Here is a 25129-nt window from a genome sequence, read left to right on the forward strand (position 1 = left end):
TGAAATTCCACCAATGACTTTCAAGGGACAGTAGTGAGAAACTACTTATTATTTTAAAATGGTCCACAACCTTCAGTTCCACTTTCTAAATATTAAATAATTTAAGAAAGAAAAAGGGGAGCAGAGATTTGTGGCTGCTGAAGTCCAACACATTTCCTGTCATTTTCTAGAGGAAACACAACTTCATACTCTTTTGATATAACCTCAGTAATGTTGATATTATTATCTGCTCCGAGTACTGTTGGAAACAGCTGGGAAGTTCTCATGTTTACTTCCCTTCTAAAATGCAAACATGCAAGGGATAATTCTATTGTTTTATCATGTATATGGGTCTCCCTAGCCATCTGTACAGTTGTGAGTTTGAAGACAACTGTCAAAGACATTATTGATCTCTGTGATACAAACAGAAATTTGCCTGTTCACATCAGAAATCAAACTAAACCACCTGTTCAATTTCCAAACACTTTGTAGCCGATTAAGTAGAAGAAATGTAACAAAATAGAGTGGGAAGTCTTGGCGGGTAGGAGGGAGAGCAATATTCAGTGCAATCAAGGTATACACTAATTCTTAGACTGACAAGTGAAAACAAAAATTTGCAATAGAAAGTTATGTCTACCAGCTTATTATAAATTGAAAGAGTTCAAACACCAGCTTGCTTGTCAGGAATGCAAACAAAACCAAGTTCTATAGACACTACAATCTCATTCCACTTCCAACCATAAAACACCATCTAAAAGTAGATTTAATTAAGAGTTATTTTAATTTATCTGGGTTAAAATTTCTTTTGAAGTTTAACAATGAAGGAGTAAATATACCATTAACACAGCACACGGTCAGATTAAAGTACTACACATACTTTTCCATAAAAACTCATACATAAAAAAGGAAGTTGCTTGCGTAACTATGATCAGTACTTCCTCCTCCCCATACAAATACTGGGGTTTTGTTGTTTATGGGAAATGTGCTCCTTCCTTTAGGTAGCATTGTCTTGAAAGGTTTTGCAATTCAGTACTTCCTAGGAGTTGGTGGAAGAGCATGGATGTGTGTTTTTAAGTCGTACAACAGAGGTACAAAAACCTGATCTTACAGAAGATGCAAGCAGGGACCCCTGCATTTACAATGTCTTACAGCTTCTTCTGCAGAAGATTCATATGCTATTTCTACTGAAAACATTCTCACGTTTCCTCTCTTTGGCAGAGGTCTCTGACACTCAGAAGTCAGCCATCAGGCTCCAGAAATGTCTTGTGTTTCAAGAGCTTCTGTTCAAGTTTTATTGAGATGGCTTTTTAAAAAAATAATAAAATACTTCTCATCTTTTTCTCATTTGCGGACTTCAGGAAAATATGGTTGCTTGCCAAAACAACCCACATTGTGAGGCTGGACGCCAAGGCAGCAATAACTATCACCACATTGAGAACATCGAGGAATTGCTGAGGCAGCTCTAGTAATGGAGGAAGAAGGGGAATGCCTGAACTTTCAATTCAGCAAAACATCTCCTAGAAAACCAACATGGAGAAGATGGGACACGGAGCGTGGGTCACCTATAAACGTCACACATGTGCCCTTTTATCCTTGCTCTTTGTGGATACTCAGTACAGTGCAGTCTGTAAACAGGACTGAATACCACTTTCTCACTTAGCAGACCTGAATGAAGAAAACTGGTTTTCCTGGGGAAAATATTTGCCGTTTCCTAATTTTTGAGGATTTCTCTTCAAAGACTAAAATACATGAAAATGCCTAAGCACCTATTTCCAGATATTGTGAAACTTCACAATACTGCATTGTTCTATTTAGCCTTTTCATCAACTGTTAAAACAAACCAAACCCTATTGCAAGCCTGAGCTTAACGTGCAAGGGGTTCAACTGCCATCAATGCAGAGCTTTCCTTCGATACAAAACCTGCCTCTTCAGTAAGGAACAGAGTCTCCAATTCAATACCAAGTGTTACACTATGGTACTGGATGGTCAGATGTACTTGAGAGGCAAAGTAGTCTGCTAAAGTACAGGAGGAACAACTTGAGAAAGTTGGCCATGACAGCTAGAAACCAGAGTTTCGAAGACACTGATGAAAGAACTGAAGGCATAGAAAAGCTTCTGCAGAACCCTTAATGTGCTTTTGTTAGACCTTTGGTCCACCTACCCAGGTTACTCAGAAGTCAAGCCCTGAATAGAAATCTCAGGAAGATACAGGTGCTTGGATTTGTATTTGGTCTTACCAGTTCCAGCTGAACTTTCCTTTAACAAAAACTGGGATCCACAACCACTTTCTCTTGGATACTATTTCTTGAGGATGAGGTGGGTGGAGGAGAAGGATCTAAAATTCTAGAACAAATACAAGGGAGACCTCTGTATCAGCAAAAGTTGCTTAAGAGAGGTGATTGGTATGGGGGAAAAGAGAAGAAGTTATACCTCCTGAAAAATCATGACTGCCCTCTAAAGAAGGTTGGCAAAAACAAAGTGGTGAATCCTGTACTGAACACCCAATGTATCATAAAATTAAGGTCTTCCAAAGACATGAAGACCTAAGAAAAGAATCTAAACAAACATGCAAGAATCATGGGATATTTTGATAAGGAACAACACAGAAAAATTCTGGCCCAGAGAAGCAGCTAAGAATGAACAGAAAGGGTGTACTCTACCCCTCCTATTGAGTGGGACAGATGCAAAGGTAATCAGGGACTCGGAGGCCACCTCTACAGATGCTATCGGAAGAAAAACATCCAGCTAGCTGTGTGTGGGTACTCTCAAATACAATGCAAATATAAATTGGTAATAGCTTGAAAGACAACTTAGAACTATAGACTTGACAGTCACGATTCTGATTTAGTGAACATACTCCTGGATGCTTCTCTCATCTCAGAAGGATATTATTATATCCTATATTATCAGAAATATATTCAAGTTGGCATGTGCACACTGCAAGAGTTCACCTCATGAGGTAAAGAACCACAATGCTGACTCATCAGGAGTGATTCACTCGCAAAATCTGAGGGAGGAGAGGTGTGGAAAATGTTCTGGTTACATTTCCGTTTTGTAAAAGTGAACCCTGTGAAACAATATTAATTAAAGAGCTCTACCATTTTTGTTAAAGCTGGAATCCAATACAAGGAAAAGGATTGGTGACTACAGAAGACAGAAACTGAAAAAGGTGCTCTGACGGTCAGATTTTTAAGGCAAGCTTAGTATCTTCGAAAGACAAAATCAAGCTTTAGAAAACTGCCTCTGTCAAAGCAACATCAGTTGCTTTTAGCTATAATTGCATCCTTTAACCCTTCTCCATTCAATCCTCTGTCAGTTTTCCCACTATTTTTCTCAGAACTGATGTCAAGATAATCAGGCTTTAATTACTTACTTTTTCTTCTTTTTAATACTGGCACAGTACTAGTATCTTTCTGGTTCTCTATAATTTTTTTGGTTTATCTGGTTTTGTTAAAACACTGACCAAGAACAGCTGAAAAAAAAAAAAAATCTCCATGATAACAGAGCACTGAATGAATCTTGAAGTTACCAGATTTGTAACAGGCAACAGCAGGGAGAGTAGAAACTAGAGCAAGGTTAAAGACTATACTTGGATTACATGAAGGGAAAAGAGCACAGAAGCAGGGGAATACAACTAAATTTACAAATTATGCTAATGAAGAGCTCAGCCAGAAAGAAAAAAAATAACCCAGAAATATTTGGTGCAAAGCTATCCAAACATGCCCGTTACTCCTTTGTATATAATCCTATGAAAAATGTACAAAACCATGTGAGCAATAAAGATCTAAGCCAACACTAATCACTGAAATCAGTTCCTGTTGTCACAGTCCATTCTTCATCGATAAAAAATGAAACAGATTTTGATAAAGATTTTTGTACTTATAAATTCTCAAATGGATTTGAAAATGTGAAGAAAATTCATTCGCAACAGAAAAAATGGATAAATTAGAATATAATGGATTCTCTACACTTCGTATTGATCACCCCTTCATTTAACTTTGTAACAGAAGATGACAAACTTACATTAACAAAACTGTGATAACATGTTCTCTGTAAGAGCTCCAATACATTTTCATTCAATAAGCTTCTTGGATAAGAGAGCATCTTTACCAAGACCAGAGACAGACATATCATTTAGTTTTCCTAACATGATAGCTGGAAATTTAAGGTCAGTGTTTCATGACAGCCTGATGAAAGCTAAAGCAACCAGTATTTTAACATTAATGCCAAATCAGCAGGCTCTTCTGCTTGCAGTACTGCATTAGAAATCAGTGTGAAACTAAATGTAAACTCTGAATGCAAGTACAAGAACTTATGGTATCAGATGATTGTTTACTATTCCCACTTTTCCCCTGGCATTGCTAGAGGAGTTTTCAATACTATGAATAGGCATTCAAGAGCTCACTCATAAAACAAATGCCAATTTAACACCAGATTTAAGGACCTCTGTTTTCCTAGCATATTACACACAAGAAATGAGCCAAGAACAAGATGTGGGACAGAAGTCAGTCCGCTCCTGCTGTATGTCAAGGTGTCAGCTACTTGTTAACTGAGTCAGTGACATGCCATCCATCCTTAACTGTCATACTCTCCTTGACTGCTCTCTGGTTCTGATGGTATTAAGCCTTTATTTTAGTGGCAGTAAATGAAGCAAATAATCCTAATTTCTTGAAAAAGTCCATAATCTTAAAAAAAAAGTTTCATGAACTTTAAAGACTATAGCCTTATGAAACACTATCTCTTTGCTTTTAATAAATTATTCTCAAATGTACATTAAAACATACAGTGCCACTTCTTTTGAACTTAATTCTAATGATTGAAAAGAGATATGATATGGATTTAGGTGATGCTAAACTGAATGACAGTCAATGCAATGCGAATATTTTATCATGAGTTTAGTAAGAAATTCCAGAATTGAGGAAAAACAATCCTTTTTCCCCACTGTAGAGTCATTCATCTATAAATCTGCACTTTATTTGACCTTTTCTATAGTTTTGAAATGCAAGTCTCATGTGGGACAGAGACCCTGGCTTCAAATATAAAGCTCCAATGTTTCCTCAAATCTGAGGAAACATTGAATCTGAATTCAAATGGTTTGACTTTCATGTTCCAAGTAACTGAACCTAGTTTCCCCTTCTGCTCTCTCTTTTCATACAGATGCTTCTCTTCCCTCTAAACTTCACTTAATCTTTCTTTTCTGAATATCCCCATGCCTGTGTTCCTTTATTGCTCCCTTCAAGTACCATCTTTACCTATAGCACATGAATGATGCCTATGGCATGTACTGTCTTCCTTAAGAAGCACACCAGTATATTAAAATCTAAATAATTAAATACATTTCCAACACACACACACACACACGTAAAGCATCTATACGATTTTACTGCTGTCACATTCAGCTCTTCTTTTATTCTCACCTACTCTATTAAAAAGTGCATTATTGCTTTGGCTGAATTAAGGCAATCCAAAAATCCAGCAACCTACATAATAACTATATACAGCAACATAGACTAAGCAACAAAATTAAAAATTAATGGAGGAGTATAAGACACCTGTAATTGTTTAAGTTATTTAAGTTAATTGTTTAATTGTTAAAAGAGTGCCCAGGTGGCCAAGAAGGCCAATGGCATCCTGGCCTCTATTAGGAATAGTGTAGCCAGCCAGTCTAGGGAAGTGATCGTCCCTCTGTACTCAGCACTGGTGAGGCCACACCTTGAATACTGTGTCCAGTTCTGGGCCCCTCACTTCAAGAAAGATGTTGAGGTGTTGGAGCGAGTCCAGAGGAGGGCGACCAAGCTGGTGAAGGGTCTGGAGGGTCTGACCTACGAGGACCGGCTGAGGGAGCTGGGGTTGTTTAGCCTGGAGAAGAGGAGGCTCAGAGGTGACCTTATTGCAGTCCACAACTACCTGAAGGAAGGTTGTAGTGGAGTGGGAGTCGGCCTCTTCTCCCAGGCAACTAGCGATAGGACAAGAGGACATAGCCTCAGGCTTCGCCAGGGGAGGTTCAGGTTGGACATTAGGAAGAATTTCTTCTCAGAAAGGGTCATTAGACATTGCAACGGGCTGCCCAGGGAGGTGGTGGAGTCACCATCTCTGGATGTGTTTAAGAAAAGACTGGACGTGGCACTTAGTGCCATGGTCTATTTGACATGGTGTTGTCAGGGCAATGGTTGGACTCGATGATCCCAGAGGATTGGTTCCTGATTGATTCTGTGTGTGATTCTGTGTGTTTCAACCTGCCTGCAGACTCAGACTAGGCTATGCTGATTATGTTTTGTTTTGCAGCTTTACACATCAAGAAGGACAGAGACACTAACACAAAAAACCCCCCGATCCAACCATAAGACTCCAGGAGCTAAGAACTCATCTACACCAGCTCTGATCCCTTGTCAAACTCTAATCCCAGTAATGCACAGCAATATGATTTCCGAGAGGTTTCAGTGCAATTCACAATTATCTAATAATTCACATACTCTTAAGTCTGCTTGTAGAATTGGGGTCTTTGTGTGCAGGAGATGGGAATACTGGTTTTGTCACTTAAATACCGTGCACATGTACAAGGGCGCTTCAGACCTCACTTACAGTTGACACACAGCAAATCAGCTGCTTATATTCTTAAACATTATCAAAGAAAGAAAAAAATTCTTTCAAGGACAAATTTGCTCTAGGTGTTTTATTTAAGATCAATACCCATGTGTGTGCTAGAAATAGAAAATATTTTCAACTGGTCATTTTTCTGAAGTAAATGAAGTTTTATCTTCTTGGTACTCTACGTTCCCTGATAGAAGGAACACTGAAGTTATCATCCACAAAGAATAAAGTGGATATTTTTCATTCCCTCCACTCAAGCAACAGAAAAATCAAATCACAACTTATATTAGACTGCAGAAAAACAGAAGACAATTTTACTTGTGGGAAACAAATAATTTGGCCTATATATCACTTTTTAATCCAGCAAGTTGAAACAAATTTGGAAGTAAAAATCTACCCTTAATCTAAATTTTCTATTGTGTCAAGTTTTCTGAGTGTTAATCTAAACTAGAAATCTATGAAATTTTAATCCAAGATTGCTTCTTTGACTTTATAATCTATCTTTCTGAATAGAGTCTTTAGTAGCCTTTTATTCTTGTCTTGAACATGCTAAGCTGTACTGGCAGCAATGCCAGTACAATGACTAGTTAAAATCTACAGCCTCCTATGCAATCCCAACTAGCCAAGTCAGCTCTCTACTAATATGAAATTATTCTAATTCCTAGGCAGGTTAATGACAATATGTTAAAGAAAGAAGAGAGGATACTGAGAATCCATACCATGTTCTGGTCCAAAATCCAGAAAACAAACAAAAAAAAAGAAAACAACAACTTTGAATGAAAGCACATTTCTAGCATTCACTGAATAGGTATAATAAGTATTTTTTAACTAGCAGACTACTAAGTGTATTGTACAATTACGAATAAAATTTGTCAAGTGTAAAAATATATTTTCAAATTTTAATAGACAGGATTACTGCACTATATGATGTTGTTCACATCTCTTTTCCTGCCTTAATTTTTTTTTAAATAGATGTATTTTTAACTCTCTGTGCAATAAGAGACCCTCATATTTCACAGGAACAACAGTTTCAAAGAAGTCACCATGTTAAATGTGTACCCAAAGGGTACCCCACAGGGAAGATCCCTAATTCATTACACAACCTTTGCCATTTTCTACCCTCTTTGCAAGTTTATCTATCCTTTATAATCTCACAAGTGGTTGAGAATATGGCAATATTGTATGGTGCGAAGACCTTCATACCAAATAAAAAACTAGTTACATCTACAATAAATACTTACTTTTTTGTGTAAAGTATTTTCATTGATGGTACTTTTTGCTCGAATTCATATTTATTGGTCATGTTGCTTAATCAGGCTTTGGGAAGTCTGTTGTAAAAATGGAAGCTAAAACAGTGGTGCAGAATTTTGGAACAAAAACAACTCCAAATTGTCTTATTTTTCTGAATTGTAATAAATTATACCTACTTGAACAACAACAGGAGTAAAATAAAGAGCAAGTACTTGAAATTTCTGTTTCCCTACAGTTCCAGATAGCCACTGCTCTTTCAGCTTCTTACAGTGGTCTTTCACATACAAAAAGTACCTTTTTTTTTTTCCTTTAACTAGGCAAGATTTTCTCTGGCATGTCTTCTGCCACCTCCATCATTTAATTCCTTACCACTGAAGACCTTCAAAAGTTTCTCAGAAGAATTTACTTTTGTAAAATTAATTGAATACCTTGAAAAATCTATCTAGAGGCACAAACCCCTCAAATAATTTCAGCAAAAGTCAGCTTCATGCATTTGCCCTGAGAATTTTTTTCTGCTTCATAAAAATAGATTTTGTATTTCTATCAGCCTGATATACCTTTAACCTACTTCATGTATCTTTTATTCCATATTAGCATTTATTGCCACAGAAGTATGATTATCCTGTATTCATAGTACTTGAATTGTAGAGAACAAGTTAAAAACATGCAGCTATCAAGACACCAACCTTGTGGGCAGGGTACAGCAGCCATCAGCCGTCAGCCTGACCTGGGTTTCATAGCTATCCAGTGGGCAAACAACTTGTTGAACAGGAGGACATTCGACTGTGCTGCAATCCACACTGAACACTATGGAGGAAGGGGAGAAGAAAATTCCTTTTACCCATGCTTTAGAAGCTTTTTGCAAATTACTTCATCATAAGCAACCAGCCTTTTAACTTAAGTCAGAAAAATTATCATCTAATGAATGCATGCCAGGTAGGTAACATTACAAAAAGACTTCCATTCTCTTTAAGATTCACGTTTTAATATTACTGACTCAGGAAGCAACTGAACTAATATTAGTTAATTAAAAATTTATAAAAGTTAGACAGGCAACCTTCAACAATCATTACACCTGTGAAGAATATTAGTTACTAGAAACATACTAGGTTACTGAGAATGTATTTTCCTCACAGCTTTTAAAATAGTAAACAATTCATTGTTTAATTTTCTTCCTGATTAAAGTCTGTTTAAAGAGTAAAATACTTGTATTATAGGAAATAAAAAAAAAATATTAAAGATACACTATGGATTTATGCCCTCACATGTAAACTACATTTTTAAGGATTATTCCATTAGGCTGTATTTAGGTATTTATATATGGCAAAAATGAAATGCAAATTACCAGATCTATCTGCATTAATAAGATTAAGCATTCCGCATAACTAGTAAGACTGACAGACACTTCCAGAAAGCAAAAACTGCTTAGAAATGCAAAAAAAAAAAAAATCAGGCTGAATATACATGTAATCCTATGAGTCATACTCAGGAAAGGTGAAACACATCTTTATCTTATTTGGTCCTAAATCTCCCATGTTAACAAACAATACCAGCTCAGGCATTATCTATTTGCTATCTCTTATCATAATTATAATAAGGAAGTACAGACTAAAACATGGTTCCCTCTTTAAAGAAAAAAGCTACCTGCTGACTGAGTAGGCAGGAAGAACTGAATGTTATCAGACTGAAAATTATACAGTACAATATCCCTGATTACTGATTAAACTTCACTTCAGTATTGACACTATTACAACCGCTTACTGCAATGCTAAAGCACCTTGGCAATGCTACACCACACTTCTTGCAAGAGCTGATACCTTTCGAAGTCCCATTTTCTGTCTTCTAGTCCTACATCTTTCAGGCTTAATTCTCAGAAGTACACAATAATAATTCAATGGATCATAATGAAACATCAGTCTTAGAATTACGTCTACTTAGCATATCTCATTACACATTTAAATGAAAGCACAAGTTCAATGAAAACAGTTTGCAGCGCATTAAGGTTAGGACCACCAGGTTTGTCCTCAAGACCATTAACTTTCAAAGTATATGAGTATGTGAGTATCCTCTGTATAAACGATATTCAGAATCTGCCTTTTTCAGTTATTTGGGAAATGAAGCCACCTGTTAAATCAGAGTAACCTGACAATTTCAAGTTCTCACCAAGAAATGCACAAATTTAATTAAAGTCCATTTTGTGGAGCAATGCAGAAAGTTACTAAATTTAAATGGAAAGATTCCAGTTACTAATCTCAACAATGACAATTACCAAATTACCTTTTATGTCTCTTCATAAACACACAAAGATACCTATTTGCCTTTAAGACAGAAATACTTCATTTTGTATTATTTCATGTTAAAAAGCCCTAGAGTTTTATGTTCCATTTTATCAACAAATAACACATTTGAAACAGCTCTTCTGTAAGAAATACACATCTAGTTCCTCCATTATCACAACAGGCATTGAGAATAATGATATGGTAAACAAAGGGTATGTAGTGAGCTTATCCATCACCCACAGAATTTTATAATCCACACTCATACCTCACCTCAGCCTTGTCTCCAAACTGGGAAATCTTTATTATTACATTATTAGATTGATTATAGAACAGCTGAGGTTGGACAGGGACCTCTGGAGGTCATTTTGTCCAACCCCCTTCCCAAGCCAGGCCGCATAGATCTGGTTGCCCAGGACCGTGCTAGATAGTTCTTGAGTATCTCCAAGGATGAAGACTCCACCACTTCTCTGGGAAACCCATGCCACTGCTTGGTCACCCTCATGGTGAAAAACTGTTTCCTGATGTTCAGAGGGAGCCTCTATTGTTTCAGTTTGTGCCCATTGCCTCTGGTCCTGCCATTATGCACCACTGAAAAGAGCCCAGCTCCACCTTTACATCCTCCCTTCAGGTATTTATATGCATTGATGAGATCCCCCTGAACCTTCTCTCCTCCAGGCTGAACAGTCCCAGATCTCTCAGCCTTTCCTCATAGGAGAGAGATGAAGAGAGATAAGAGTTAAAAGATATTTGAATGAGGAAAAAAAAAAAAGTTCCTACTTTTTTTCAGATTTAAATAGGTTTCTCAAACTGGAAAAAGTACTGAGCCAACCTTTCAGATCAGCTGAAAATACTAAAGGTTACAGAACAGTCTATAATTGGATTCTTCATTACTTAAAAAGACGTCCTCCAGACTACCTGTACTACCATCCTAAAAAATAAGACTGCAAACATTTGTCACTGAAATATTAGTTTTGTTTTCACATCTTACTTTGATTCCAATAATTACAAAATGTACTTTTCATGAGTAGGTTTATAATAAAATATATAACAGCTTATAATCAGCTAAAAAAATAAAAATCCTGTCTAAAGAAAATAATTTTTGTCTATCCTAGAAACTTTAGGCTTTAAATATATAGTTCGACAAACATATATTTTCAAGAACTCATAAACATGTTGCAATTTCCTATTGGTGAAGACACACCCGATCAACCTTTGCTTACATGTCTTCAGGAACTTTCTCATGCACTGAATTTGTATACGGTAGCATCTGAGAGTTACTGATCTTTCTACCAGAATGTAGCAGAAACCCTACCATGGTTGCAGACCCTAACATAGCTGCAGCAATGTGCAACCTCCTTTGTATACTACAAAAACGAAGGTCTCTGATCATGAAACTTTTAATACCTAGGTGAGAATAACTTTGTAGTAGAATACGTTAACACAAGTACATTAAGTTTCACCTTTATGAATTATGCTGGCTTTTCAAAGAACAGAATGTACAGTTCAGGGGCATGATCTAAATAGCTACCTATGCATCTAAAGGTCCAGGACCAAGGCAGTATTTGCATCTCTGATGCAACACAGTGGCTCAGCACAGGAAAGACTTCATATTTTTCCAGAAGTCACAGCTTTCTGAGGGTCCAGTACAAGGGTACACAGTCTGCTTCTACAGCAGCTAAGAAGCATCACGTAACACCCTTTGCTTTCAGTTCAGATGCATTTCAACTGGTCTCTCATGAGTAACGCAATGCAACATGACTACATGTGATAATGGTAGTTACACTTTCTGCTCTGGCAGAAGGAGAAAGAATTCATGGAAGTATCTCTCCATGACAATGCATCATCCTTTTTACATTTCTTCACACTTCAGAATGTATTAAATACAACCAGAACAAATAGCATTCCCGGACTTTCAATGCAGTTTTACCACTGTCTGAATCACTTCCTTAACTTCCCTATCACAGGTATTTCCCAACATGGACCCCTGCATTTGCTGAATTTTTTTTTCCTCTCCCTCACAATCATTGTCAACTTATAAGCTATTTCGCCAATCCATTAGAAATTTATCTGTAATTCTTTCCCACTCATATTCTCCAGTCCTTTTTCAATCTCAGCTCTTAAGTCCTCTCAACATCAGCTTCTAACAAACAAAGCATCCAATAGAACAACACATGTACTATTTCTGTAAGCAACACAGAATAAAAAAAAATTATAATTCTATTTCTATCAACTATGTATAAAAACTTGATTTTACTGACCCTTGTCCTTAACACAATGCTCTAAAAATTCCAGGTCTGATTTTCAATGCTGAAGCCGTACCAGGGTGGAGCACAAGCTACTTCCCTGTGCATCATTACACACTACCTACTGAATTTTGCTGCTAATCTCAGACATTCCATCAAGCCCCGACTGCACAAAATTCCCCAAAGAAATAAGCCAAACAGTAACATTCTCTTTACAATTGTGTTTAAACCATGATTTGGTACCAGAAAAACACCTCCATGTCAGTAAGAGTAGCTTTCAGGCCATGCAGGGATGCTGGAGAAGGCGAGTGAATGAAATCTCTGCCAGAAAGACTACTAGGAGAATGACAGACCAGTAGCCTTTTCAACAGAGGTTCTCCCTAGCATGACAGACGTTTCCCAATGCTTTTCCAAGGATGTCAGAAACTAAGAGATGACACTTCCCACCTCACCATATACAAAGTTGTCAATAAATGTACAACAAGCATCTGTTGGATAACTCTCAAAGTAAACTATTTACCTTTCTTTGTTCAAAAGTGGCAGCTAAAGTTCCTATCATAACTTCAGCAAAATACCTTTTAGATTAGATTTTAACTCCATCTTTAAATAAACAAACATGATTTTAAAAACATCATTGCTTATACTGTTTTAGCTTCTTAGCAAAAGAGGCACATATACTCCCACAAATCTTGTTTCAGGTTATTTTTATTTTTACTGTTAACACATTATGCAGCTCCATTTGAGACCATTCATTCAAACTATCATTAAGAAAAAAACTTTATTTTTGAGAATACTTTTTAAGAACTGTAACACCCAGCTTAAAATTAAATTCAGTGCTCATTCAGTAAATTCACTGCTCATGAATGGCCGGTTATACACAGCTCATACGAACAAAGCAGGTTGCTTATGGCACCAGACCGCTGTTATCTCACCTCTGAGCTTAGTAACTGCAGCAAAACAAAAGGGACATGACATAGTTGTTCTCAGTAGGTACCACAACTGTGATGAGATGCTTGGTGAAGCAACGGGTAAGAACATTTAAGACAAATTAATCTGGATGTTAATAGACAGGTATGACTAAGCTACTAAGTTTCCTCACTGTTCATTTTGACTGAATGCCAATGCCTTTAATCATTGTATTCATAAAGTAAGACAGGCAGAAGAGGAAGTGGATCTCAAAATGTAAGATTTTATTTTTATTCTAGCATCTAGTGTAAAGGAATAACTTCCTATTTTCCTTTCAGTTACTCAGTTGCCAGCCACAGTATTTGAACATACACAGTTCTCAGCAGAAGGCTCCAAACTCAAATGCCACTATAAACTGGAGAACAGTGACATCTTATTTAAGGAACAGAAATAAACACAATTTATGCTTTAATTGCACAAACACTTTATATTGGCATAAGGCAGCACTGCTATCATAGGAAACAGTCCTCCCTGGTTCTGGCAATTTGTTTCCACCAGCAAGCCCTTGCTGGTACAAAACCCCTAGGGAGGCTGGTTAAGCAGACACAGAGGTGCAGGAAGAGCACTCTCGTAGCAGCGCTCACAGAACTGAAGTTTTTAGGTCTGTGGCAAAGTACTGAAAACAGTTTTCTGTGTTTGACATGCAAACGCCATAGACATCCTGACACTGTTCAGTAAAACTAGCGACATCAGCCCCATAAGAAACTCAATATGAACAGTTATCTACCAGGCCTTATACTGTCCCTATTCACATTTTTTTCCAGCAACATGGCATTAAAAACAGAAGAAGCATGAAACAGAGCCTTGCTAGTTCAGTTCCTCTCCAACTCTTCCTTCCTACAATTCTTCAGGATACCAAGTCAAACTCTGAAGACACAAGATTTATTACCAGACTTACCATGGGCTGAATAAATATTCCTGCCATGTAAGGAGCATTATCTGACTTCACTTTATGATGACTATTCCAGCAAATCCACATAGATAATTCACATAGTGTTCATACATAAAACCAGTTATATGCTACTACTTATACAGTAGTAACATGTATATATACATAGAGAATAAATGGCATAAAACAGTGCAGGAGAGGCAGGATGGACTAGATTACCTCCAGAGTCATCTAGTCTTCCAACCTGAATTATTCTGTAATTCTATAAGCCTATGAACATATAATCCTAGTAAAACAAGATATTCCATTGCCTGTTCTTAAACAAAGAAATTTATTTAAAGCCACAGACAGTGGTGTACATCACGGAACAGTTTAGATGGAAAAAGCCAGCAAGGTTCATGCTGACTTACAAATTTAAAAATAAAATCCCTGAACTTTCTATAAGAAAGGAAACATTAAAAAAAAATTATTTGTTTAATCTACATTTTTCTTCACATATTGTCACGGTTTAAAGCTGGGCCAGCTATTAAACCTGTGGCAGATGCTCTCTGTTATCCCCCCCCCTCCCCGCAAAGGGAAAGGGAAAGAGAAAAGGGAGAGAGACTTCCGGGTTGTAAAGTTAAACCAGTTTTAATAAACTATAATAATGAAAAAGAGTATAAAAATAATAATAGAAATAATAAAATATATACAAATATATACAAATATATATACAAAACCAAGATCGAGCTCCCCTGAAGTCAGCCACGTCACCACTGGCACTGCAGGGCAGGCTCCGGGAAGGCCCAGGCTGGGCCCAGCGACGGTCGAGAGCTGGATTCAGGGATGCACGGATCAGGATTGGGGGCAGCAGGAAAATGGACAGAGTCCTCTTCGGACACCGGCCATAGCAGAAAGAGAGCGAGACCCTCGTGATCCCCCCACTTTATACCGAGAATGACGTGTATGGGATGGAATACCTTCGTTGGTCAATTTTGGGTCACCTGCCCTGTCCGCTCCTCCCTGCAGGTATGACCCCCCTTTGGCTCTTCACTCGTAAGCAGTGAGGAATTTAGCAGTGACCTTGGTTTCTCTAAGACTAAGTACAGCAAGAGCCTTTCTGCATAACATCCCTACCGGTGCCTCAGCGATAACTACAAGCTTCGAGCGTTATCAGTCCTGGAAGCAGACACTGTCTGCAAAACACGCAGTTAGTTTCAGAAAGTGAGGTTACTTAGAAGAGACTTAGCTGAAAGTAAAAATCACTGAAAGGAAAATTGGCCTGGTTTAGGCCAAACCAGGACACATATCAAGTACAAATTATGTTGTTTACGCAAGCACAGTTCACACTCTTTGAAAACAAGGTTCCTCTGAAAATTGAAGAAAGTTCAGATTTGCAAAGATTTGCCATTAAAAAAAAAAGCCTTCTGTGATAAGTAATTTGTAGTCTACTAAAATTTGTCAACATTCACCTGCTCCTTTCCCTGTCTTCCAGTCTTGTGCTGGCTTGTTTTCCCTTTGAGATCTTCCCACTATGTCAAACAGCAAATGAAAGAAACATCTAGACCAAAGTTATAAAAGTCAACTTGGGCAGCCCCTGAAGTCTGACTTGACAAAAATCAGCCTATGTAGTGACTAATAATTCCATATTAACAGCACTCCTTTTCTTTCCCCTAAAGCCAAGGCACTGCAACAAGTAGGGGTCCCATTTACTCTGTAGTCTGTAGTTTAGCCGTTACATCTTTCATCACCTATCACTGCAGGGATGCACAAGAGTATCCACCTACACTCCTGAGCCTATTAGCCACTGCCTAAGAAACACACCATCATCTCCCAAGGTAGGAGAGAACTCTCTGCTTTCCCTTAGCCTCTCAATTTCTAACCCCCATTGCAAAGCCCTATACTTCCCTTAAATTCCATTAGTCTCCTTCCCCAATCTATTCAAAGCCTCTGCTCTTCTACCCTCTTAACATGCATCTTCATTCTTCCATTCCCATATACCTTCACCTCTTAACTCCCTACAACAAAAAATACAAACTACTTCAGAAAACAATATACACACAGTTACATAAATCCACTGATGCAATAATCACATATTCAATTTGAAGATTCTGTAATACTAACAAGATGAAAACAACCTTCAAGAAGTAACCTACAAACTAACCTATGATTGAGTTATTCTCAAACTACAAGATGGGAATGCAAATAACAGTTGGGACGACATGATCAGAGCTAACATTTATTTTAAGAAATAAAGAAATAATCCAAAGTCAGCAAGATAGAATTCAGTAAAGGCACACTTGAAGTACATATAGGAAGAATTAAAATGTACAAATATAGTGGTTCAGTAGCAGTCATGCTACAGAAAGATCTTGGAATCACAGCTTTTCACAAACTAAATGTAACTCTTGCAAAAGAGTCAGATCTTATTTAGAATTTTGCATGAAAGACAAAGTATTCTACAGTATTCAGTGCTGATGAAGACTCACCCAAGATAATAGTCTGCTTTTGGACACCAGATTTTAAAGACGTGGATAAACTCAAGAAAACTTATAGAGGGGCAACATAACAAGGAAGGAGTCCAAGGAAACTATGTCATAAGAAATTACAGCTAATTCTAGATGAAAGATGACTAAGGTTGACAAAATGTTCCAGAGCAAAAATAATTATAAAGACTTGTTCACCAGCTGCTCAGGATAGTGAATGAGCAAGTTTGCTTAAGGCAGATTTGGATTGGATATTAGGAAAAACAAAAAGAAGCACTAGAAGATACAAAGACTGTACATTCTTCTGTAGAGGATTCAAGAAAATGTTAAACAAGCACAGGAAAGACACAGCTTAACTATATTCAAACCTGTTTGCATATAAGCTTTTGGATTATACAATTTCATATGCCTACTTTCATTCCTCTATTTTTATTATTCATCTTTACCAAAGCCTGGATTAAAAAGAAGAGTGAATTACATCTTCCACTTCACCGAGAATAATAAATCACAAGAAAGGGTGATTTGTGTTCTCATTAAGTGGGAAATGGGTAAATACTGAAAATGTAAAGTCTGCCACTGTGCTCCTCCATAATCCTTTTGCTCTCCAGTTTTTAAGGGTCATCACTTCGTAATCCAGAGAAATCTTAAAACAGAAACCTTAATTCCCTGTCCATGCACAATATATTCCTACTATGAAAAACCTTCATATAATCTAATCAGTATATAAAGTATGTCACTTTCACTAGTAGCATCCGCAGAAATGCAATGTTCTTACCAGGCTACTTTACCCTTGTCGGTCAGTTTAAATTAATGTCTGAAGAAAATAAGAAAGTAAAATTTATCATAATATTTCTTTTTTTTTAATGGGTATTGCCCACATATAATCATTTTAATTTTGAAGAAGAATCAGAAAAATTTAGAGGCTGTATAAGCTTTATTAGACTAAATTATATAGGTTATTGTGCTTGTCAGACAGTTGAAAAAAATTGATAAATAAAAAAAAAAATCATGTCCACTTTTACCTGGTTTACATTCATAGAGATCACAGCATTCCCCTGGCTTTCCTGATGCCTTAGAAACCAATATATTCAAATAGCCAGGTTGGCAAACCTTCCTCAAGCAGCCTGCAGGATTACAGACACAACGGCTTGGGAGTGGACAGCATTCACCGGGAGGAGCATAGCCTTCAATCAAGATGGAATCTTCTGGACAGCGAGGAGAAAACTGGACTTCACAGCGGGCCTTGGAGCAATCAGGTTTCTCTTCTGAAAGGGAGAGAAAAATCAGCATGCCATCAATGCCAATAAAACACCATACCGAAGCTGTAAAGATGAGCTCAGATAAAGCTCCCCTTCTTCTCCCTCCCTGCAAAACAATAAAAAGGAAACTGCTGCTGTTGAACTGATTAGCAAAAATTATGGCATATGCTTTACAAAAATCTTGGTATTTGCAAGATGCCAGGTCCATTACGAGATAGATATTTTACAAAAATTCTGATTTGTGCAACATGCATGACTGCTGAACCCCCACAGCCTCAAAAAACACCTGTGAAGCTACACATTTGGCCATGACATTAAGAAACAACTTGTTACATCAGGTGCAGCCCCGATGTTCATACCTACACCTTCAGTTTACTAAGACCTTCCATTAAGAGCAACTGATTTTAATTGATTATTAAACTAGAATGACCTGAACTGAGATTTCACATATGCAAAAAGCCTGTTAAAAGTTCAACAGCTAACATATTTGGAGAATTCATATATTAGCAGAAGAGGATTTTTCCTGTACACACCCACAACGCTCACAGTAAAAGCGGTGTTCCTATGTACTTCAGTGGCTTGAACAGTAAAACAGAGGAGGCTTGACTAGCACTGGCTAAAGGCACTAGAGGTTTGAGGCACTGGCTGCAGGCACATAGCAACAAGAAAAGGAATATTGAGGAGCAAGGTCAACAAGTTGGTGGGAACAGTGACAAGCTGGACAAACACTGAGATAAGACAAAGAGAGAACAGAAGAAGGTTTTTGAACAACTACATAACACTATTCCAAAACTTGGAAAAGTAGTCAAGTATTCCCCATTCTCAAAAAAACTAATCTTAATTCTGGCAAAAATGTTGTGTCATGCCCTCCAATGACTAAGCCACACCGGGAAAAATCAAACCACTCCCATGACTGATTTACTCTGTAATGCAAACAGTGAGAAACTTGCTCATATGCAAGAGGGTCTCACTTTGCTCAACATACCTGAGCACTGTTAAAAAAACAAGTGGATTCAAGACACTCAGAAGAGCAGTATCTTTAGGTCAACAGGACATGGTGATGTAAGTGTTTGAAGGCAACGCAGGGAGCCTTCTCAGGCCTGACCAGAAAAAACCCCACAACAACAGAAAATCAAGACCTGAATTTATAAACTGTTTGTACTACTCCTTGCTTATTTGCAAGTTTGTAAACTAGATAGTTCTACTACAAATGTCACTATTACCCCTACAAAATTACTTTGCTTGTTGTCATTAGTTAGTTGCAGAATAGTAGAAACAAATAAAAACAACACTAACTTTATTAATCTGATGTTTAAGCTACAGCCATTTTAAAAATTAATCTCTAGTTATAATTTTAATGATTGAATATGACGTATCAAATACGAGTATCTCTGATAAAAAGTCAAGAATATCTTCCCCAAGATTTTAGTAACTCACTGGTTTTGGAATTACTAAAGTTACTGGATATTGTGTTTGGGTTTTTTAAACTAAAAGCAACACAGCAAATGTGTAATTTTGCTTCCAAACACACACTGAATGTCAGAAAGAGCATTTTTTTTTTTCCGAAGGATCATTTTTACACTTAATTTTAGTATATTCTTTGGAATTCTAGGTCACATTGAAGAATTAAAGCACTATTGCTTGTCTACATGGTTGATTTGCTAGCTGTGCTTTAGTTTCATTTAAACTTAGAGGGATATAATGCCTAGACATATAAGTGCTTAGAAAAATATTAATCTAGGTCTTGGCATTAGTAATTGCAAAAGGAAATCCTGAATATAAACATTTGCCTCAATTTTAGTTGGCAAATATAGCAAAACAGAATCAAAAATAATTACACATATTTCCTTCATGTACAAGTACTTAGCTTTTCTTACAAGCAAGAGAGATTACTAACTTAAATGGGATACTAGATAGTGTCATAACTCTTTTCTTACAGTTAAAAACCCCACTATTTCCATCTACCTTTAAAATAGCCTTGGCTAGATATGTACTTTGCCTAGAATTTTAAACAACATTTGTAAAACAAATTATTTTTAAACCTACCCTTATGTTTAGGTTCTTATCTGCTTTATTAAACACATCATTCAGACTGAACTTTACTTGTTACAGAGGTTCACTGCAGAAAGTTGTATAAATAATAAATAACATATTAGTTTCAGTATTTTTTTGGTATTCTTTAGTTTATGGCTATAATACAAGGCTCAACATTTTAGCTTTTAAAAATCTTTTCATTTTCCCCTGCATGTTGTTCAATCGTGCATAGCGACATGATAGAACAGTAGTGCAGTAGCAGCCCTTGAAGTTCCTACTCATGACAGATCCTTAAACTCACACTATTCATTGATTGATCTGCGCTAGCATTATATATCCAGTGATTTTCTGATTTCCATGACTAACAGATAATCCCATCCTCATGCACTCTCTCTGGTGAAAAGACTTCGTATTATACATATTTTAAAAAGTTTACCTACTATTTTTACTTGACTGCATTTACATACATACATATATCTATATCGAGATAAGTGTGTCCTTAAGGACTCTTTGTATTTGAACAATTTAAACCAACTTTCAGAAATGCAACGTTTGTCAGAAATGCATGTCAAACTGTTGGGATTCAGACTATTTAGGACTCTAGATGTATTTATTTTGAAGACCAATGCAAAGCCTACTGTTGGGAGTTGGTAAGATCACCTAGCAAAAACACGAAGAAAACAAGGATATGTCACTATCAGCATGTAAGAAGCATCACAAGCAGTTGAAGAGCGAAAGAAACTTTAAAGAGAACTGTGACAAGTATTTTTGTACAAAATGTTCACTCAGTGTTTCATAGTTATTATCTTTGATAGTCTTTTCCAGATTAGAGTATTTTGCTCAATGTAGTTAACTGTAACAGAATACAATAGGGCTCTACTATTAAATAAGATTGGCACTTCAGAGGAAATGGTTTAACACAACCACCCACAATCATGCAAAGACATGTTTGTGTTTTAATACCAGGTTACATAACACCCAGCAGATATTTAGAAAACAAACTTAAGTTTTTCTTTTTAATCCAGTGTCACTATTATTTTTGTATTTCATAGCCCTGAAAAATAAACAAACAAAACCCTCTCCCTACTACTACCTGTGTAAATATTGTGCTTTCAAATTATAATCTCAAACTACGTACATGTTAAAACATTCCTTTCCCAGTATACAAATGCAACTGAACAACAGGAAAGTCAAATATATTAAACCAAGCTGGATCAGTGAACAGACAATTGTCCTTCAGCTTCCCTAACTCCAGCCCACAGCAGAGTCAAGGGAAAGTAAAGAAGCTTTCTGCAGACTATCTAAATCAAGAATGTATAGTTTTCCTTTTGTGGAAAGGAACAAGTGGCTGAGACAATATGTTATTGACAATATTTCAAGTGTTTTATTGCAGAGTCCCTGCTTCATACTTCTGACAATAATCTTTATCTAAAACATGAAAATGCAGCAGCTCCCAATGTAGCATTACTACATTTTAGTTAAAACTTTAATCAGCTTGCACCACACTAGCCTGTGTCCTGAGCCCAGCACTCACTACAATGTAAGAATGTGGGAGTTCTGTTCTACTGCAGTTCAGCAACAGCTGATGAGGGCTCCTCTTTTTGACACCAAGCCTGAGTAAAAGACATCACTTTCAAGCAATTGTTAAGAAAAGTTTCAAGGTTCTTCTTGTTATCTCAGCAAATGGCAAGCATACCCATCTTCTCTATTTGCAGGGATAAAGGTTTGTATATGAGACATATTTCTACAATTCACTGTACTAAACTTGTTTACCGTTTCATTACTTGATCGAAGAAGGCATCAAAATTGAATTTGTTCTCAAAATAAATTACAAACATCAATACAGCCATAAATGTCCCTGCTTTAGCAGGATTCTTGATTTAATTCCATTACATACAGCTATTTAAGATTTCATCAAACAAGAAGAATCATTTAGTAGCTCTTTTTTTCTTTATTAACCAACACTTCCAGCCCTTACAAAAGGAATACATAAGAAAACATGTCAGAGCAGAGAAAAAAAAAAGACAGAAAGGTAGAATAACAACAAGCTGCATTCCACTGAAAACAACTGCGAAATCACTCACCAGTGACAATTTTTGCCACTTTACCCCTTTTATACACCAAACGGGGGACTATTTCAAAGCAGCTTCACAACAGACCAAGGTAGATTCATCACAATAACCTATCGCTTCTCTGTCAAATACACACATACACTGTAGAAGCACCGACCTGTCTCCCAGATGTTGTTTTAAGCTACTGTCTACTACACAAATCAGGATCTTCCTAAGCAGCGCCTTCAAAGTCAAACAAGGTATCAGGACTTAAACTCCATTTTATTATCTTAATTACAATAATAAATAGAATATAAACAATTACTATGTGTGCCTAGAAACAGGAAATTACATTTTTCAAAGCAGTGTATCAAACCTAAAAAATTAGATTTTCGAGGAAAAGGAGAACTCTGTACGTGACTTAGCTATGAAATACATTAGCACAGCAAATATATAAGATATCTATTCCTGAATAAAGCACCTTAACACACAGATTGCATGGCAAGAAGGTAACACATGTGTCACATTCTCCTAATCCATAATGTAGATTCCCTAACTCTATGCAGAAAGACAGTAAAACTATTTGTTAAAGCAGATATCTGGTTTTGTAATTAAGAACATGTACTCAGGACACTTATCACACTAATTAAAATATATTTCTATAAAACATTGTTCTACCTCTACCCCTGAAGCAGTTGATAGGTCTCATTTAATAAGTTGACTGTTTTAGCATGGCAAGAAATTGCTTGCACAACTCACCAATTAATTTAATGAAGTGAGAGCTGTATACACTTCTGCTGTTTGATTTTCACAGAATCAGACAGTTAATGGAAAAAGCGTATACAACTTAATCACACTTCAGTTTCTCCTTTAAAAAAGAAAAAGAACCATTAGTAGAACAATTACTTGTCAAGGATGCATCCATCAAACTTCTCATAAACTAAGGCTGAACAGATAACCTACAACCCACTAAGAAAAACTTAGCTGGCTGCAAACGTTGCCTTTATGTTCAAAAAAAGCAGCATTACAAATGACTACACAATGAAAAGAAACTATGAGTTGGTTTGCTGATGAGGTTTCTCTGTGGGACACATTCTCTTTATAGCCTTTCAACCACCACTGAAGCTGGAAGTGTTCTGGTTTTTCCGACACCTCACCAGCTTGAGCCAACAAAGAATCTCTACAGAGATAAAGGAAGAGTCTGGATCAATCAAACTTTTACAAATGATCTACTCTGAGTCAGTCAGTCTTCTCAAGAAATTCAGAAGTGTACCTGAAAAGATAACATTTTTAATAAATTGAACACAATCCAAACAGGAAAACTGACATTTTGATGAATTCAAAATAATACTCCTATCCTTGGAAACAAACTTTCTATCTACTCTAAAACACAGCCTTACAGACCATTTAATATAAAATCATTCAGTTTACCAGTGACAGTGCTATTTCTCGATATAAATTACTACAGCTATGAGATTTGCACAGATTTGCATTTCAGGACAAACTTTACTTTCTGTAGGTCTGAAGGTTCAGGCTTACTCGCTGTTACTTTGCAATTAGCCTGCAAAAAGAGCCTGCCGTTACTAAGCTCATGACAGAGGACATCGTACAATTACCAAGAATAACTGAACCACCTAAGTTACAATGTGTAAATAAACAATAATAACTAAGTTATAATGTGCTGTGTGTTTAAATATTAAAACAGGGATGACTCATTCAAAAAGTCATGGATGTCTCAAAAACGTTTCTCATTTTTGTCTCGGAAGCACACAGGAAAGTTGTAGCATCTCAGAAGTCAAGGCATAATAACATTCAAACTGACCTTTCCCTGCAACCACAGTATATTTTTTATAAAGTGCATGAGGGGGAGGAGAGCAATCTTCAAAGGACAGAATAAAAACAAGAAATCAAGATGTGGATTTGGTGGTTTTTCTTTGCCATTAATATTAGAAAGAGTCTGTCATAAGGCAACAGCTGTAAAGCCAGAACTTTCACAAAGTTTCTCCATATCAAAAGCTACTATGTATTTTTAAAATCATGTTTCCCATGACCTTATGAAGTTATTATGGGGAAGTAGAGGTATAATGGCAAGGTACTAAAGTCTTCATGTTACAATCAATACTTTCTCTGAGGAAGTTACCTTCCTCAGAGAAAGTACTGGTGGTAAGGTATTGGTAATACATTGGTAAAGAAGTTAGTTACCTTCCTGAAAGATTTATAAACTCATAAACCTCAAACGGGCCACTAGTTAGAGGTGTTTTTATTAAGACGGTAACTGGCTATAGGAAGTCTAGATCTCAGGGGTTTTTTTTTTGTTTGTTTTCTTAAAATAAAGCAGTTATAACAAAACCCAACCAAACATATACACAGCCCCCTATCTTGGTCGGTACCAAAGTAGTATGGAAATAAAAGTGGTTCCTGAGGAAGAATTAAAAACTTTGTTTTCACCTCTGTATCAAATTCTTTTCCTTCATTATGTTTGCATGCTCTGCTTTGACACGCAGAGAAAGTATACGCCAAGTTTAGTTAATGAGAAAAGCAGAACAGTTAAAGCACTGGTTAGCACAGAGAAAGGATCTTAAGGTATAACCTAGTGTGGGAGAAATGGAGAAGAAAAGCCACAACGGGGGTGGGAAGGTGTTCTCCTCATTCTTCAGATGAAACAAACAGATCCATGCTTTTCTGGAAACCTTTTCAGGGAGGGATTTTTATCATTTTGTCAAAACTGTACGTGACAAGAGATGCCTTTACTCAGTCACCATAGAAACGAGGATAGAATGTTTTCATGCAAGGAGAAGCTGAAGAGAACTATCAGAGACTCGGGTCCGAATGCTTCTGCTGAGATACTTAAAACTGTTCTGCAGCTGCTCCTTTAAAAACAAGTTTTTAATACGTACACGTATGGATATACATATACACAGAGAGAACAAAATGTTATTTTTTCTGTTACATCCCTCAGAAGAATATAGAATAAGAAGCATTTTGAAATAGCTAGCTTCGTATTTCATTTTTCAGAGCAGTTCAAAATAGAATATGGTTCATAAAGATTAACATTTTGTATGACTAAGCAAAGTGCTGCACTAAGGTCAGCATACATGCTTTGAAGACACGTGTTGTTCAGC

At 36.7% G+C, this 25129-nt stretch overlaps 1 protein-coding gene across 1 annotated transcript in view; it reads right to left on the minus strand.

The window, feature by feature from the left end:
- The window catches only part of CRIM1 (cysteine rich transmembrane BMP regulator 1), a 202739-nt gene that overhangs the window by 92953 nt on the left and 84657 nt on the right, over positions 1-25129 (minus strand). Inside the window, exons 3-4 of the mRNA XM_068404398.1 lie at positions 17686-17928; positions 8508-8628 (exon numbers count right to left, since the gene is read on the minus strand). Coding sequence (XP_068260499.1) covers positions 8508-8628; positions 17686-17928 — 364 coding nt within the window. The remainder of the gene's footprint in view (positions 1-8507; positions 8629-17685; positions 17929-25129) is intronic.

This window comes from Nyctibius grandis, chromosome 1, assembly GCF_013368605.1.
Source record: "Nyctibius grandis isolate bNycGra1 chromosome 1, bNycGra1.pri, whole genome shotgun sequence".
NCBI lineage: Eukaryota > Metazoa > Chordata > Aves > Nyctibiiformes > Nyctibiidae > Nyctibius > Nyctibius grandis.